General features: G+C 43.7%; 1 protein-coding gene across 2 annotated transcripts in view; it reads right to left on the bottom strand.

Moving 5' to 3' along the window:
* LOC106933536 (spermatid perinuclear RNA-binding protein-like) overlaps positions 1–19,232 on the bottom strand; it is a 41,899-nt gene that overhangs the window by 4,046 nt on the left and 18,621 nt on the right. For both annotated transcript variants that reach the window (XM_088008603.1, XM_088008604.1), the window contains exons 5-15: positions 16,843–16,984; positions 14,690–14,811; positions 11,923–12,018; positions 11,734–11,845; positions 10,139–10,236; positions 8,872–8,965; positions 8,663–8,731; positions 3,885–4,093; positions 2,433–2,582; positions 1,218–1,352; positions 24–164 (exon numbers count right to left, since the gene is read on the bottom strand). In XM_088008603.1, coding sequence (XP_087864729.1) covers positions 24–164; positions 1,218–1,352; positions 2,433–2,582; positions 3,885–4,093; positions 8,663–8,731; positions 8,872–8,965; positions 10,139–10,236; positions 11,734–11,845; positions 11,923–12,018; positions 14,690–14,811; positions 16,843–16,984 — 1,368 coding nt within the window. The remainder of the gene's footprint in view (positions 1–23; positions 165–1,217; positions 1,353–2,432; positions 2,583–3,884; positions 4,094–8,662; positions 8,732–8,871; positions 8,966–10,138; positions 10,237–11,733; positions 11,846–11,922; positions 12,019–14,689; positions 14,812–16,842; positions 16,985–19,232) is intronic.

The raw sequence follows: 19,232 nt of genomic DNA, 5'->3' as shown, positions 1-19,232 counted from the left end.
GCCTCCCTCAGAGCTGAACTCACTGCTGGGTTGAGGCGTTTCTTCTTCACGTTGGTCGGTTTGGATCCGGAGAACAGGCTGTTGAGAGCGGCGAGCGCCGCGCTGGCTTTGGCTACCTTCTTATTGGGACCGGTTCCCCGGAACACCTGCTTATCCACCTCCACCTGCAGGGGGAGACAGAGACACGGGGCAGAGGGTCACAGGAGAGAGAGACACCCAACCGGGTCAGATCAGATGCACGCCTGAGGTGCTGCAGTGACATTTTCAGGATTGATAAAGTCGTCACAAAATACAAATGAACTAAAACAAGAATTTCAATTCACTATTATATGATGATATGTTTTATTATTATTAATAAGGTCTTGTGATAATATTCTGTACTCTACAGCAGGGAGACAATAAACTAAAAATAATAAAACTTTACGTCTGGAAATATGTCTCACAGCCTAAATATCCGACTGGCCCGAGAAAAAAACATTTAATAAAAATCCCCCAGTTTTAATAACGTTGTTTAACGTAAATAATAAACTATCAATAAGTCACTGAGATATTAGGAATAATAAATATTCATAAAACAATGTGTGTGTGCGCGTGTCCCTGTGTGTGTGTGTCCCTGAGTGTGTGTGTGTGTGCCTCTGTGTGTGTGTGTCCCTGTGTGTGTGTGTGTGTCCCTGTGTGTGTGTGTGTGTGTGTGTGTGTGTGTGTCCCTGTGTGTGTGTGTGTGTGTGTGTGTATCCCTGTGTGTGTGCCTCTGTGTGTGTGTGTCCCTGTGTGTGTGTGTGTGTGCGCGTGTCCCTGTGTGTGTGTGTGTCCCTGAGTGTGTGTGTGTGTGTGTGTGCCTCTGTGTGTGTGTGTCCCTGAGTGTGTGTGTGTGTGTGTGTGCCTCTGTGTGTGTGTGTCCCTGTGTGTGTGTGTGTGTGTGTGTGTGTGTGTGTGCGTGTCCCTGTGTGTGTGCCTCTGTGTGTGTGCGTGTCCCTGTGTGTGTGCCTCTGTGTGTGTGTGTCCCTGTGTGTGTGTGTGTGTCCCTGTGTGTGTGTGTGTGTGTGTGTGTGTGCGTGTCCCTGTGTGTGTGCCTCTGTGTGTGTGTGTCCCTGTGTGTGTCCCTGTGTGTGTGTGTGTCCCTGTGTGTGCGTGTCCCTGTGTGTGCGTGTCCCTGTGTGTGCGTGTCCCTGTGTATGCGTGTCCCTGTGTGTGTGTGTGTGTGTGTGTGTTCCTGCCTCTATGATGAAGCGTTTGTCGTAGCTGCTGCCGCTCTCTGAGATCAGCTCGTACTTCAGGCCGCGCCGCTTCTCGTTCAGCTCCATCACCGGGTTTTTCCCGCCTGCCGTCAGGATCGGACCCGGAGCTCTGGACTAAGACACAGAGGCATGCTGGGAGTTAACAGGCTGTCATGGTTCTGATCCGGTTAATTCAGATCAGAACCTGGACCTCCAGAGTCCCTGTTGTTCCACGGTGATGGTAAATTGACAGAGCCTTACATAATTATTCATAACCTTAAATTTGATTCAACATTTAGTAAAATCACCACAATCTGATGGATTTTACTGCAATAAATCATTTGATCGCTGGATTAATTAAAACAAACTCAATTTCCATTTGCACGATTTATTGTTTTTCTCTTTCAACCAAAAACTGGATGAAAAACGTTTTAGTTTGGTGTTTTGATCTCAACTAACATTTTTTTTTTTTTAAGGAGAATTTTGCTTTTAAAGATTTTAGAATTAATTTTATTTGTTGCTTCTATAGTTTTGTTAATTTATTTTGATTATTTAAAGTGTATTTCAGCTCCAGTGTTTAATGTTTATTAGAATTTAAAGTTTATTATACCATAAATATCTTTATATTACTAGAAAATGCTCTCAAAACAACAATATTATTGTGTAAAGCAATAACTTCTGGGACAATTTATTGTCCAGCAAAATTTGTTATTTTGACAGGCCTGGATTTAATGACTTTTTATATTTTAAACAAATATCTTTCAATGTGTGAATGATTAAGTGGAAGGAAAAAAACTCACAAGTTTCAAAAAATTTTTATAAATCAAAATGTGAAAAAAGGCTTTTAGGCATTGAAAAACTGAACATTGTAACGCTCACATTTTAACCTTTTCTTCTGATTATTTTTATCTGAGAATCAGCCGGAGACATAAAAGCAGAAATCTGAACTGACCTGGATTTGATAAATTCAGCAGCTGAGGCAACAGGAAGTCGTCAGTTCAGAAATTAACCATCGAAATATCATAAACAACAGAAGAGGATAAAAAAACCAAAACACCTTCCCACCTCAGACTGAACAGATTTACAGTTTGTTTCATGTTATAAAGACACTTCAGGAAACCTGTTTGGTGTGTGTGTGTGTGTGTGTGTGTGTGTGTGTGTGTGTGTGTGTGTGTGCGTGTCCCTGTGTGTGTGTGTGTGTGTGTGTGTTCCCACCTCCTGCGTCTCCGTGGAGGAGGTGACGGATGTGGAGCTGGAGCTGGTGGACATCCTGTCATTCTTTCCTTCTCCGTCGGACTTTTCATCGGCGCTCAGAGAGTCCAGGTCCCCGTCTGAGGCGAGCAGGAAACCCAGAGCCTGCAGCGCCTGAACGGAACCAGAGACACAACTTTACCGTTACCGTGGAGACAACGCCTGAACGGAACCAGAGACACAACTTTACCGTTACCGTGGAGACAACGCCTGAACGGAACCAGAGACACAACTTTACCGTTACCGTGGAGACAACGCCTGAACGGAACCAGAGACACAACTTTACTGTTACCGTGGAGACAACGCCTGAACGGAACCAGAGACACAACTTTACTGTTACCGTGGAGACAACGCCTGAATGGAACCAGAGACACAACTTTACCGTTACCGTGGAGACAACGCCTGAACGGAACCAGAGACACAACTTTACCGTTACCGTGGAGACAACGCCTGAACGGAACCAGAGACACAACTTTACCGTTACCGTGGAGACAACGCCTGAACGGAACCAGAGACACAACTTTACTGTTACCGTGGAGACAACGCCTGAACGGAACCAGAGACACAACTTTACTGTTACCGTGGAGATGAGAGCCTGAACGGTGTGTCTCTGAGCCAGGCACTAAGCAGTGGTGGGAGCCGCTAACTAAGAAGCTAGCTGCGCTGAAGCAGTAGTCATAAACATTAGCTCTGATAATGCTAGAGCGCTAGCTTTAGCCACGTTGATATCCACCCTATGTAAAAGACGTGTGAATAATTAACACGTGTGAATAATTATAATATAGCGCCCCCAGCAGGATCAAATTTGTAATTGAACATCACAAATTTTATGTTGTCAACTTTTTAATTATTCACAGTAAACATGATTCACACCTCCAAACATCTGCAGCAAAAATCTAATTTCCAGATCTGATTATCTTCAGTTATGTACAGGACTCTATACAGACAATTAAAGATTAAACCCTAAAGCCGTTGACAGACTACAACCTTTCAGAACCAATTTCATTTGAACATAATTTCTATATTCTATAATGCTGAGTTATTGAAATTATGGTTATGTTTTGTTCCTGTTTGTTTCTTGTTTTAAGTAAATTTTAAACAAAAAAATTGTGAAGAAATGGAACTGCAACGTAAACAGACTTCATCTCCTTCAAAATAAGAGCATGAATAAAATGTTTAACTTGGAGAATATTTAACAGTTGATAACCAAAACTTCATCACACGTTGAAGTTCACAAAACAGACGAGTAAATTAGCAGTTTAGAATTTATGTGGAAAAACTGAATTGCCGAAAGCCAAGTACGCTTTCGTTTTCAAACATTTCCAAAGTTAGCTTAAACACTAAACGAAGAGTTAGCTGATAGCAAATTAGTGGAAGTGTGGGCACCACCAGAGGTTCTGTAGAACCGGGCCGTACCTTCAGGGCCACCTGCAGCTTGGCCGTCCTCTTGGAGTTCCCGCTGGCCTGGTACGTGGTTCCCTGGATCTCTACAGACATGGTGAAGACCGGAGCGTGGACCGGACCCGACTGACACAGCAGGCGGTACTGAAGGCCCGGATGGATCTGGTTCAGACGCATCAGAGCGTTCATGGGATGGTTCGGGTCGGTCATCCTCCAGTCCAGCACTACAGAAACAAAGACTAAGACATTAAACCCAAAGATCGCTCAAAAAACATGAAACATTTCTGAATATTTAGGAGGAAATTAAACCAAATAAAAAATATTTTCTTACAAAATCAAACTGATGCCGGTTCTTCCTGTCAGATTTAATCTCTGAGTGCTGAGATTTTTATCAGTTATTAAACAAAACGGTCCAATTCAGATTATAATCCAACAGAAACAAATGTTTTCAAAACAAAGCTGGATGACTGATGGTTGACTTTGGAGCAATCCCTCATACTGAACATGCATGTGGCGACAGTGGAAAGGAACAACTTCCTGGTTACAGGAAGAAACCAGGAGCAGAACCAGAACGGACTCAGTGTCACAGAAACCAAACCGTTGTTTGATTCTCTCCAAAGTTTTAACTTATTCACATTTTCAGTTTTATGATTTCAAGAATGATCGCCGTACAGTGATGATGTAGCATTCACTGTACTGATTAAGTAATATATCATTAAATTAATATTTGATTTTACATATTTATATCATTGTATATCCCAAACTTAGAAAGGGGTTTGCACTCGTCTTATTAAAATAAATTCAGTTTGCAAATTTATTTGGAAAAATTAGTCAATTTCCAGCAATATGGAGTCAGTCTCTGATTGAAAACGCTTCCTGAATTAACAGTGAAGTTTAATAAATGAATTAAAAGCTGATTTTGCATCAGTGAAACTGGCTTTTTTTGTTGGTGATAATTTAGCCCTAGTTAAAATAAAGTGCTGTTAATCAGGTTTGCATCATTTCAAACACAATCTGGACTCAGAAGGTTTTAATGTTCCTGTAGTTTCCATTCAGACTCCAATTCTTCTTCTGTGTTTTTCTGTCTGACAAAAACTGTGGACTTATTTTACCAGAGTGATGCTGCGTTTTCTGCACCACTACTCAGCAGCTTTTCCTTATTTTAATCCGTCCTCAGGTAAATTCCCACCATCAGCATCCTTTAATGTTTCTTCAGAGAATCCATAATGAGCTGATGTGATAAAACATCATAGAGAGAAAACTCTGCCCTGCTCCCAGTGGTTGAACTTTAACACACTTACAGCAGATTATTCAAGTGAAAATTCATTAAAGACTGAAATAAAACCCCTGAATTTTGTATTTTTAGACAGGAAAAACAAACAGTAGTGTTAAGGTTCAACAATAAAACTCCAGCAGAGAGGAAAGAAACAAAGCCGGCTCCAGTGGATGGATGGGATCCTGAGGGTTGCCAGGTCTGGATCCCACCTGAGGGACGTTTTCTGCAGCACCAGACAGAAGCAATCAATCCTCAGAGGGGTTTCTGATCCTGAAGCAGCAGACGTTTAGCGGCTGCTCTGGTGGAAATGTTGGAGTGTTTATGGCTCTGAACGTGTCGACCATTTTAATCCCAGAACCATGACAGTTCTGTTTTTATTCAGGCAAAAGTGACAAACAACATTTATACACAGTTAAATCTGTAAGCAAAGTAGTTGTTTTTTTTACCAGTGTGCTGGTGCACCAGTGTAAGTTAACAGGACGCCAGGATGGAAAAGCTTGGAGGAGCAACTGCTGCTGTTTGTTAATTTAGGGAGGATTTTATTTTATTTGTCATCTGAATCCAGAGAAATATTATTTCCAGCGGAGCTAATACCGACATGCTGAACTCGACTAGTTTAGCCTGATTATTCAAAAATCATGTCTTCTTTTGTAATGCAGGATTTTAATGGCTGAATATTATTTTTTTTAAAAACTGATGTTTTTGTGTATAATAAATGCAGGTTTCAAAAGTATTTTTTGTGTAAATGTATTGAATTTGGAAACTAAAAGTGCCAATAATATGTATCCAGATCTGATTTTCTTCATTAGGTTGGATTTATGTGCTTTTTCCCCACATTTGCCACAAATAAACATCAGGAGAAAATATATTTTTTATATTTTTGAAAGAGATGTTTTTCATCGTTCTTGACTTTTTTTTCTTGGAAAACAGAAATAAAATGACGGTTCTTTAAAAATGATGACAAATTTACAGTTGATATTTATCAAAATTATAAGCTGTCCTCTGTCAAAAGGTTGAGTAACAGAGAGTGATGGGAGCAGCAGGTTTGTCCTGAAGAGTGCAGATGGAGACAGATGGACAGAAAGAGGATGGAGGTGAAGGTGCTGATGGGTTTTTCGGGGGGTGACGGAGTAATGGGGGGTGTTAATGCCCTGACTGACTGTTGAAGGAAGCAGTGACATAATTGTGATGCTGCAGCCGGCAGGATTGATCTCTCCAGTGAAATGGACGATTAGAGCTGCTGATTATTTCTAAACATCAACAGAACAAGAGGAACCTGCCTTTAAATGCCTCAACCAATAAACAGTAACCATCAGCTGCAGATCAATAAATGTTTCAAATATTCAGATTTTAAAGGGGAAGTGTCATGTAAAATATACTTCATCTTTTCATCATGTTTTAATGTTATTGCCTCATCAAAAACTTGATTCTTTCATGCATGTCTGAAAAATCCTTTTATCTCCAGGGCAACCATTCAAGCTGTGAAAAATACCTGGATGGACCTAGCCCCGCCTTCGAGGCGCAGCTCCTCCTCAGGCCTACAGTTTCCAAGCTTCAGCCTCACAAGCAGCCTCCCCCACTCAGCTCCTTCAGACTAGCCAGCAGCAATTAGCAAACACCTGATCTGCTGAGCTCATTACAGGAGCTGCTGCTCACAGCAACGCTGGTAAAAATGTAGTTAAAGGGTTAATGGAGGAGCCATTTTATCATGACTCCCTGAATGTCATATTTGACATATAACATTTTTCTAATAAGTGATGGTAATATAGTTCCTTGATTGTGGTACTATGTGCCTGGAAAACACATGATACTGGACCTTTATAGGTGGAGTGTCCAGATTCTGGGTATTCAGGAGACGATTGGGATGACCAAGAACATCCAGAAAGGTTTGAGGGAAACGGAGGCGGGAGCAGGACTATGTGAGACGTTAACGACTCTGAAAATCCAGCTACCAGGAGCTGGTCATCAATATCACTGCTTGAATCTCATTAAATATGAAAAAAATTATTTCAGCCAGAAACGTCCAGGAGCAACTTCCTCCATCAATCCTGGAACAGTCCAGGAACAGTCCAGGAGCAGTCCAGGAAGAATCCAGGAGCAATCCAGGAAGAATCCAGGAGCAATCCAGGAAGAATCCAGGAGCAATCCAGGAAGAATCCAGGAGCAGTCCAGGAACAGTCCAGGAACAGTCCAGGAGCAGTCCAGGAGCAGTCCAGGAGCAGTCCAGGAGCAGTCCAGGAACAGTCCAGGAGCAGTCCAGGAACAGTCCAGGAACAGTCCAGGAGCAGTCCAGGAACAGTCCAGGAACAGTCCAGGAACAGTCTGGCTTCATGGAGCTCTGTGGTTCAGGGTTCAGAGTTGATAAACTGACGTTCAGATTAATGAAGACTGGAGTTTCTCTCTGATGAAACCCTGCAGGCTGTTTGGAGCCGCCTGGTTTCTAAGGAAAGTTCACAGCCTCAACGCTTTCAGTTCCACTGAGTCACTTTCTCACCTTTTACACAAAGCCTGTTCAACATCACCTTGTTTACCATCAGCGGGTGTTTAGACACACACACACACACACACACACACACACACACACACACACACACACACACACACACACACACACACACACACACACACACACACTGAACAGAGGAGCTCTCTGACTTCACAAGTCTTCGGTCGATACCCATTTATCTGCTGCTATCAGACTCTGCGCTCCGGCTGTCTCTCAGTAATCTGCTGCTTCTCACAACATTCTGCTTTTATGTCCAACATTTTGTCTTTTTCCATCTCAGGGAGATTGTTTCAAATATTGGGATCTTCAAACGAGGACAGAGAGAAACAAATCTCTGGCTACATCCACATATCAGTTTCTTAAACATAATGTTTTTTTGGTTGGTTGTTCAAGTTACCAATGAAATGCGACCAGAAACAAACTTCTATATGAACAATCTACGACCCCAAAGCGACCCGCAGAAACGTCACACAGAGCGCTGCGTTGTACCATCATTATTATTATTATGACGGGTCTACCAGCCCCCCACTTTCATCAAATCAGATAAAATTGGTGTCAATCAACTAAACTACCTTTGTACTGGTTGGTGCGGAAAAAATTTTCTTTTGTGCTGCTTTTGCTTCGAAGATGTTAAAGAAAGTTTAAAGGTTAAAAGGTCAACCAGCCCCCAACACTTTACCCACATCTAAGAAAACTGGTCTCAAATGTTTGTGCTGCTATCATTTTGAAGATAATCATAAAAAAGTTCCCAGATCATCAGAGGTCAACCTTTGACTCTGTAAATATTTTGTGTTGATCAACTCAGCTATGATTGTGCCGCAAAAACTTTGGTTTGTGCTGCTTTTGATTTGAAGATATTGATGATGATCTTTGGGAACTGATCTTGGGGGGGGGGGGGCTTCACTCAGGTTTTGGACCAAAGATAAAAAACAAACTAAAAGCTCTGATTGGATCTGATCTGCTTCCAGCTGCTGCTGATGTTTCAGAGCTGAAACCAGGAAGTTAAATCACCTTTAATCCGTTTGGTGAAGTCTCTGTCCTCACAGCCTGGGTCGTCCCGGAGCCTCTTCAGGCAGCCGCCTGCAGGCAGAAACAGACAGAGAGGTTTCACACAGGCTGCAGGAGGAGGAGGAGGAGGAGAAAGAGGAAGAAGAGGAGGAGGAGGAAGAGGAGAAAGAGGAAGAAGAGGAGGAGGAGGAGGAGTCTTCCTGAACTCTGACCTTCCAGCAGCCGTGGAGAAGCCTTGCTGGCTGGCAGAGGATCCATGTTCAGAACCTTGTAGAGCTGACCGAATGCAATGAGACGCAGCGCATGCTGAAACACACACACACACACACACACACACACACACACACACACACACACACACACACACACACACACACACACACACACACACACACACACACACACACACACACACACACACACGGTTACAAACAGAGCAGGAACCGGCTGCACGGCTGCCAGTGACTCTGATCGATTGGCTGTTTTTACCCCAGGAGCTGGTGGAGCAGCTCTTCCTGCATTATAAACGCTGTGGACAGAAAACCTTCAATGTGTGGCAGAGTCACAGTTTACTGATTAAATACTGTCATAATAGTTTTAAATGAACACAAAAACGGAATTTAATTTTATAGCTTTTGTGAGAAAAAATCTCAGATGTACATGAATGATTTTGTATGTTAAAAATACAGTTTTAACAGTAGAGAGCAAATCTACAAAAATAATGTCATATTTGATTTAAAGGGGCAGAAATATGTGTTTTACAGCCACAACGTGATATTTTATAGCACAATAAGTTTACCTTCAGTTAAAAACATGCTGTATAACTTAACAGAAATTTGACTACATAAATTAATGGTTTCAAATTGGGCCTCTGTCTCTTTAAGAAACTCCGGCTCTTTCTGAAACTCTGCCTTCACAACGTGGCTCCTCTTTTAAACCTTTAACAACGTTTTCACCGACGTTTCACTGAGAAGTTGCTCCTAAAACGAGCTCAGCTGCTTCCTGGAGGAACTTGCTGAGTCTGCGGCTGCAGGCGGCGCTGAGGCGAACCCGGTGGGATGCTCCTTAATGAGCGCGCTCAGTTTTACAGCAGGAAGACAGGAGGAGAGGCTTTATGATGCTCTGCAGGTCAGAGCTCATAAAAAACTGATCCTGGGTGTAAAGAAGTGAAGAAGTTCTGCAGATTGCTTCGTCTCCAGCGGAGATCAGAGCATCATTTTAAATAAAACACCTCCTGGTTGAATTCTGACCCACTTTGCTTCCTGTAGAACCGGTTAGAGCTGCTGTGGAGCAGAGGTGAGATCGGGTCTGTTCGTTTAGAGGTCTGGGGCCCCGAGCGAACAGGAAGCGCTCCAGACTTCCTTACCACAGTGCCTTTGAGCAACAGCATGCTTTAATTTAGGCCACTACGCTAATGCTAAGCTGTCTGAGCTGCTAGGTTCAGGGACGGCGTGGAAATGTGGGATGTTTGGGACTCACCTGGGCGCTGCGCGTCAGGGCGTCGGCTTCCTGCGCGCTGAGCTGCGTCAGAACGTCTCTGGGTTCCCGCTCACAGGGGTCGTGAACTCCTGGGCCTCCTGGCATGAAAACACACACACACACGTTCCCAAAATAAGAAAGCAAAACACTTGTCTTCTGTTTTCTACGAAGGTGTATTACAACCACTGCAGATAGAAAAAACGAGGAGCAAATTTCCACCAAAAATGTTTGAATGTCAAAAATTTTCTAGAAAAATCTCAGAAATTTTCTAGAAAAAAAAGTAGAAATGTTTTAGTTTAAAGGTGAAAACTTTCCTACAAAAACTGAAATTTTGAGTCTAATCTCAGAAATTTTGTAGAAAAAAACTCAAAAATTTCTGAGTTTGAAAAGCTGAAAATTATCACTTTTGAAACTCATATTTTTGGGGGTTTTTTGTGTAAATTTACTTCTTTTTTCTGTCTACATTGGCCTTAGTACTCCGTCTTCTCCTGTCTGTGAAATTCAGCCTGAAAAAGAAGCTCCTGAATGATTGAGAGGTGATGAAATCCTGCGGCTGTTAGCAAAGCGCTCACGTCGTCAGAAGGTCGAACTCTCTGCTGATGAAAAGATGTGAAGGATTCCCAGACGGAGGATCAGAAAACGGGGCGAGGAAAGAAAACATCAGAGGACGTTTGTGTTTATTGGAGCTGAGCAGAAACATTTAGCAGAGAAGCTCAGGCTGAAAAACATTCAGCGGTTCTCAGAGATGGAGGAGAATCAGTTCATGTTTCTGAAACAGACTGAACCAGGAGCGGGTTCCACCGGATCCGTTCTGCTCATCTCAGCTCTCTGTGTTTCTGCAGCTTTTTAAACCCACTTTGATTTGATTTTCCAATATTAAACCTGTTTTATTCAGAAACTGAGGCGCAGAGAGGGAACCGTTTCTCTATTGACATGATGCAGTTCACAGTTACAACATCTCTGTTATTTATCTGATATAGAAAATATGGACTTAAAGTTTTATCATTATGTTATATTACTATATTTTGTGGTGCTAAAGTGACCATAAAAATGATTTATTCCTTATGTTTTAGGTACCTGTGTGGCTGTGACTGTTTGACAGGAATCACTGAAATAAAAAAACAGATCTTGAAAAAATTTGTAATATGATTCGTTAAGACAGTCGTATAAAGATTTATATATTTATATCACTAAACTGCACAGTAACTTCACTTCTTTTTCAGGCTTTAATCGTATTTTATATTTTATTGTTACTCTCAGTGGAGAAAAAAACAAAAAAAAAAACTAACAATTGCAAAAATTCATTAACTGGAATTGTTAATGAAATAGTGATGACATCTATATGATGTACAAATAGCACAGCAAGATAGACAGATAGAAAGATAACTAGATAGCATGTTAGCCATGTATCTATCTAGATAGATAGTTAGTAGTTAGATAACTAGTGAGTTAACTGGCTTTTAGCTCGGCTCAAATCGTTGGTTTTTGCTGTTATTGTGTCGTTTGTTTTTTATTTCTGGTTACTTCGAACAGCAAAGTTGTTTTTAAAGTGCTTTCTAAATAAAACTGGAATGGAATGGCCCATGACCTCTGACCTGGTAGCAGGATCCCCGAGGCGACGCACTCCATGACCCGGCGCAGCGCTTCCCCTGGACCCAGCGGCCGGTTGCTAGTGGCGACGGCCTTCTCACAGATCAGCTCCAGCGGCTGCACAGACACATAAGACCACCAGAGGGGCTTAGAGGTCGTGACCTCCGGTAGCTCCTGCGCTGAGCGGCACCTACCCATCCTTGAAGAGGCTGCCACTCTGGCTGGCGGTTGCACACGTCCCTCAGAACCCGCAGAACCACCAGGCAGGACTTGAGGTCGGCGACCCGGGCCTGAGGGACAGATGGAGGCGTGAGGAGCATTTCAACAGGAAGCAGAGAGAGGAAAGGTCACGACCTCTGGAGCTCCGACACGCTGCTGACGGCCGCGAGCTGGAGGTTTAGTCAGTGTAACTGGAGCAGATTCAGAGGGAATCAAACCGTCAACCAGATCAAACCTGACTCATCTTGTTTGATTCAATTTTGAGTTGAGACCCCGTGACCTCTGACCTATTGACCCTGCAATAGGGTAATTGTTTATAAGAGCAATGATAACCTTTTTTAAATTTTAATCCAACAAAAACAACTTGATACATTTAGAAAGTGTTAGTATTTTATAATCTAGATGGTCAAAAGGGGCCTGTCCCTTGACTAGGTTACCATATGCAAAAACGCACCGCTTCCGGTACCAATGCACCGCTTCAGGTCAAAATGCAACGCTTCAGGGCAAAATGTGGTCAAAACGCACCGCTTCAGGTCATAACGCACCGCTTCAGGTCAAAACGCAACGCTTCAGGGCAAAATGTGGTCAAAACGCACCGCTTCAGGTCAAAACGCACCGCTTCAGGTCAAAATGCAACGCTTCAGGGCAAAATGTGGTCAAAACGCACCGCTTCAGGTCAAAACGCACCGCTTCAGGTCAAAATGCAACGCTTCAGGGCAAAATGTGGTCAAAACGCACCGCTTCAGGTCAAAACGCACCGCTTCAGGTCAAAACGCACCGCTTCAGGTCAAAATGCACCGCTTCAGGTCAAAATGCACCGCTTCAGGTCAAAATGCAATGCTTCAGGGCAAAATGTGGTCAAAACGCACCGCTTCAGGTCAAAACGCACCGCTTCAGGTCAAAACGCACCGCTTCAGGTCAAAATGCAACGCTTCAGGGCAAAATGTGGTCAAAACGCACCGCTTCAGGTCAAAACGCACCGCTTCAGGTCAAAACGCACCGCTTCAGGTCAAAATGCAACGCTTCAGGGCAAAATGTGGTCAAAACGCACCGCTTCAGGTCAAAACGCACCGCTTCAGGTCAAAACGCACCGCTTCAGGTCAAAATGCACCGCTTCAGGTCAAAATGCACCGCTTCAGGTCAAAATGCAATGCTTCAGGGCAAAATGTGGTCAAAACGCACCGCTTCAGGTCAAAACGCACCGCTTCAGGTCAAAACGCACCGCTTCAGGTCAAAACGCACCGCTTCAGGTCAAAACGCACCGCTTCAGGTCAAAATGCACCACTTCAGGTCAAAATGTGGTCAAAATGCACCACTTCAGGTCAAAATGCACCTCTTTTAAGACCCTCCTTCTGACTACAAGAGTCAGAAGGAGGGTCTTAGTAGGGCTGTTGTAAACGAATATTTTAGTAATCGAGTAATCTATCGATTATTCTTACGATTAATCGAGTAATCGGATAAAAAAAATATAAAATGAAATATTGGTAAATCTGGCATAATACCGGTGTTACTATCAGATATCAATATCAGTCCAATTTTTCATATTTGAGCATCCCTAACAGTTGCTTTTTTGTAGTTTAGAAAACTAACCTGTAACAATAATAGCTCACTTTCTAAGTTAACCAGAAGAAAAGTTATAGAAAAATCTGAAATTATATTGAATTTAATAACAAAGAGGCAGGCTCACAAATATGCTTATAAAAAATGTCTACAATCCAGCTTTTAGTTTATGTATTCATCTTCAGTGAGTTTAATAGATTAATTAAACTCACCTTGCCACCTAACCTGTCACGCTTTGGGTTTGAAAATACGGGAAATGCCGCCTGGAGTGGGAGGAGAGGGCGAATGAACGAACGTAAGATGGGGTGGAGGAAATAGACCAGCGGACTGACGAACCGTTAGACCGGGGGACGAACACGGGGGGAAGCAATACGGGATATTTACGACACCTTCACTGGTCACACTCAGAAACTCATCTACCAGCCATGTACGATGCGCTCCGCCACCCGTTTCTTCAGACCGGGATATGAAATGTATTGTGCGGTTCGTCGGTAAAGCTACATTTACACGGTAAGCATCAGCTACTCAGCCGCCCGCCCTGTTCAGGCTATCCGCTCACCTCAGCGCTCTTCCCGCCGTTCGCTTTCAACCAGCAGCCCCGGAGGAGAAATGCTGCCGTACTCCAGGCATTCCCCCAGTCATTTTAAGGATGCTTATTGGTTCCCCAAAAACGATAAAAAGTCGGGCATTATCATCAATCAATAAAATCCCCACGGGCCAATCTTGAAGATTAGACTTTATGCCGCTGAGACTTAGCTTTTGTCAACAACTCAGAGGCGGAAGTGAGAGCTCCGCGCAACGCAAATGAAGTCCCGGCCGGAACACGGTGCGCTAACTAATAAAACATAAATTAACGAAGCTTCGAGGCAGGTAAATTTTCCTCGAGGAATTTTAGTAATCGAGGTACTCGAATCATTCGAGGAATCGTTTCAGCCCTAGGTCTTAGTGCTGTCAATCACCCCTGCGTATGACCTGCGAGGATCATACTGGTAAAAACGATCTTCCTGGGAGAAAACCAGCAACCAGGGACTAAAACCTTCATCGTATCAAGAGAACAAAACATGACGTGACGGTGGATCAGAGGAATCAGCAGCAGGTCGTCATGTCAACGCCTGCAGAGAGACGATTCACTGGAACTGGGTCTTTACTCTGATCATTCCTCCCAGAACCTGCTGAGCTCACCTGGAACCACTTGGCGTGTCGGAGCGCCGCCAGCGCCGCCTGGCACTTCAGCCTGTCTAGGGCATCTTCCTCCTCCTCCTCTTCCTCACGCCTCGGCTTGCCTTCCTCCCGATCGACTTCCTCTGGAAAAGCAAACAGGAAGAAGAACGGAGAGTTTAAAAATATGGTAACACTTTATTTGGAGGGGTGTGCATAAGACTGACATAACACCTGTCATGAACATGAAGGAGTCTTTATGACAGCTGTCATGACGTGTCATTCGGTAAATAATGACAATTTAATGCAAAGTTGGCACTTTTAATGGACTTTCAATTAAACTTTTAGAGCAACTTTGCATTAAAAGTGTCATTATTTACCGAATGACACGTCATGACAACAGTCATAAACATTCATAAAGACTCCTTCATGTTCATGACAGTGTCATGTCAGTCTTATGGACACCCCTTCAAATAAATTGTTACCAAAAATATATTAGGTCAACCCTGTGATCTGGTCTAATGAGCAACAGGTAGGGGAGGGGGGCTTGTTCTGTCACACACGAAGCAGAAAGATTTGTAAGACTGTCAAGAGAAGGAGACGTGACAACATGAAGCTTTACTGCAGATGAGAGGATGAAGGCATGAATCACTGAAGATTAGACTGTCATCAGCTACTGAAGGATAAAATGAGAACATGGCAACAAAGAGCCAGATAACAGACCAAAACTGGCAACTATGAGGTTGTTATCGTCATGTTCTGTTCTGGGACCCACAGCATGACACCGCCGCCTACCATCACAGAGCCAGGCTGCTGATGTGGAAGATTTGTTCTAAATATTTTAAGATTTAAAATCTCTAATGCAGCCAAGTCGTTCTGCAGAACGTTGCCGAGTGAAATGCAGAAACGAATGTGGATCTACTGACATAATCCACCTGAACTCGTCCTCTAACAGTTTTAGAAATAAAAATGAATTTATTTACAATAAAACAATATCAACATTCCTTTGGATTGTAATTTCCACCTTCGTTTAGCGACAGCAGCTGACTGGAAGTAATAAAGTTCAGATAAAATCAGGAAAACCTTCAGATAAAAGCCAAACGTCGGCCTGATGAGCTCCGTTTCCAGTTTGTGATGAAGGAAAGTTTTCATAATCTGCAGCTTCAGGTGAGCAGAGCTGAACAATCGCTGCGTTGCTCTGGATCACAGTAAATGTTTCTGTTTTCATCATCTGGGTCACAACCTGCCCTTCATCACCTGACCTGTAAAAACAACCTCACAGGACACCGTACGGCTCGTCGTGACCTCTGACCCATGCTTAGGATGGCTTTGGAGTCATGGGAAACTATAGCAACTCAGACGGTGAAGAGGGGAGCTGAAGTCATTTAGTTTAACATTTAATTTCACTCCATATCAATCTAATCATAAACTTCACCATAAACTTTCAGCACAGCAGTTATTTATGTTTCTGTTGAGAGGCCGTGACTCTACATGGACCTTTGGAATGAAAAAGAATAAAGAAAAGTTTATTTTAAGGCTTTTCAAACATCTTCAGAGTCATGTGATCCTGGATCTGTTATAAACCAGACAGTTTCTCTGCTTTGATGTTTTTAAATGTGTGAAACGTTGTAATCAGTCGTTCTGCTCATATTTACCAGCAGAATATTAACCTGAGTTCAGGTGTTTTCTTGTTGTCAGGACAACGGACCTGAACGAGGAACAATGCTGCTTTCCTGGATGTTTTCACTCGACAGAGCGCTCTGAAGCCGTTTGGCAGGGATCGTTTCTCTGTTCTGTGAAAGTCCCAAACGTTCCTGCTGGGAGCAGAAACCCGGAGCGGGCTCGTCGTTCTGGAACGCCAGAACTTCAGAGAGCGCTGCAGATCAGAGAAGCCGAGTGACGGCAGGCTGACAGCTTCCTGCCGTTTCCCACCGCCGCCTCAGACCGGGTTTAAAACGGACAGCAGCCTGTGAGCGCCGGTCCTGAACGCGTTGCCACCGGAGACGGGCGGCTCGCTTTCCCATCCACCCTGTCAGGAAATCCTCCGTCTGTCCAGCTGCTGCCGACCCAGATCCACCGCCTCTCAGCTTTCAGCGCTCCGAGCCTCTGGGCTCAGGTTTCACCTCCCATGTTCCAGTTCGTCCTCGATGTGATCAGATGGAGAAACGAGTGAGTACCTTCATCATCTTCCTCTTCCTCCCTCATGGCGAGCGAGGTCAGGGTGATCTTCAGGGTCAGTCTGGGATCTTTGGTGCTGCAGACCCGGATCGCTGCCTCAGAGACACACGACCGGACTTCATACCGGTCATCTGTCATCGTCTGTAACACAGAGCGACACCGTTACCATAGTGACCAGGAAAACAAAGACTAGTGCACCGATTTATCGGCCGGCCGATTTCCTTAATATTGGAAGATCAGTGATCATCAATACTTCAATGTGAAGCCGATCGAATCCACTGATCTCATCTAATTCAGCAAAGGTCTGAAAATCAGCCTCTGATGAGGTTTGGCTGTTGGCCCCGCCCACCAGGTCACGTCCAGTAGTGACCACAATGCTGCCAACTCAGCAACTTTCTAACTACAGTTAGTGACGGTTCAGATGATATTTACTCAGCAGGTCAAGTTTTTAAAGATCTTAGTCAGCAACCAGCCAGAAATCTGTAATCCACTCATCCATCCATCCATCCATCCATCCTTCCATCCATCCACCCACCCACCCATTCATCCATCCACCCACTCACCCACCCATTCATCCATCCATCTACTCACCCACCCATCCATCCATCCATCCATCCACTCATCCATCCATCCACTCATCCATCCATCCATCCATCCATCCATCCACTCATCCATCCATCCATCCATCCATCCATCCACTCATCCATCCATCCATCCATCCTTCCATCCATCCACCCACTCACCCACCCATTCATCCACCCACTCACCCACCCATTCATCCATCCATCTACTCACCCACCCATCCATCCATCCATCCACCCATCCATCCATCCACCCACTCACCCAACCCATCCATCCATCCACCCACTCACCCAACCCATTCATCCATCCATCTACTCACCCACCCATCCATCCATCCATCCATCCATCCATCCATCTACTCACCCACCCATTCATCCATCCATCCATCCATCTACTCACCCACCCATTCATCCATCCATCCATCCATCCATCTACTCACCCACCCATTCATCCATCCATCCATCCATCTACTCACCCACCCATTCATCCATCCATCCTCAGATTTAAGATGTTTCAGTCATTTTTGGTGTCAAAGTGAAAAAAAAAACGATGCAGAAAAGAAACATTCAAAAATAATAAGTATGTCAGTCGAGTAGCTGCGTTTCTATTCACTGTAAAACTGAGCAAATTGGAATTACGAAAATACATCTGATCCTGCTGAAATCTTATAGAATAGAAAATAATGTTTTATTTGTATATTTTGTATAATTTATTTTATTTTTCCTGAAGTATTTTTCCCAGTGTTCCTAAATCTGTTGTACATTTCAATGGGATTTTCTGTGGCTTTCCAAAGCTTTATCAGGAGGAAGGTGATGAATCAGTAATATAAAATACAGAAAATTAAATTCCTTCTTTTGCACTGATTCAAATGACGACATGAACAGGAAGTAAGCGGCAGCAGAGCCGTGTTGTCTGCAGCTTCCTGCCAGCTCGGCGCTCCGTCTCATTTCCATCTGAACGTTTCATCTGCAGCCTCTGTCAGGTAAAATCGGCTCCATCCATCAGGCCTGTCAGGCTGCAGTTAGCGGCAGGAAATGAGATCCTCACACAGTTTCCTCTGCTGATGAAGAAGCTGTGGTGAGTAATTAACGGAGGAAATCCTCCAGCCTCTGAACGGCGGATCCAGACTGATCCTCTGGGTTCTGGGATGGATCACAGCACAGCGACTCTCTGGAGGTGAAGTCACCATTTGCTGCGACACACTTAGGAAACGCAGCTTGACCCCTGACCTCAGGTCTTTCCACACTTTGTTCTCTGATCTTTTCCTGCCTAAAAAACAAAGAAATAAACTGTCGGGGTTTCTGATGAAAACAGTGATGCTGTGGGCTATTTTTACCGTTTTCTTTTTTTTTTTTAACACAACAACAACCCATCCTCCAGCAATATCCACATTTATTAAAGCTGACAGAAAAAATATATATCAGATCTTTGGGCAGCAGCTAGAATTGGACTGATGCAGTTTTTTTATTAATGATATTTGAGCTTCATACAGCATTTCTTAATTTATTATTTTTGCTGATTGCTGCTGGCTAGTCTGAAGGAGCCGAGTTGTGAAAGCTGCTCTGTGAGGTGGAGGCTCTGCAGCTTGGAGGAGGAGCTGCATCTCGAAGGCGGAGCTTGGTCCATCCAGGCGTTTTGCACAGCTGAACGGTTGCCATGGAGATTAAGGGATTTCTCAAGCATGTTTGAAAGAATCAAAGTAACACTCCAGGTTTGTTTTAGATGAAGGAATAACATTATAACATGATGTAAAGTGGATTTAACATGACGCCGCCCCTTTAAGGCGGGTCCTGCTCGTCTTAAAGGG

The sequence above is a fragment of the Poecilia mexicana genome, unplaced genomic scaffold (genome assembly GCF_051168715.1).
Source record: "Poecilia mexicana isolate PSO_F unplaced genomic scaffold, ASM5116871v1 scaffold_9, whole genome shotgun sequence".
NCBI lineage: Eukaryota > Metazoa > Chordata > Actinopteri > Cyprinodontiformes > Poeciliidae > Poecilia > Poecilia mexicana.
Note: the sequence above shows the minus strand (reverse complement) of the source record. Positions and strands in the feature narration are given on the sequence as shown.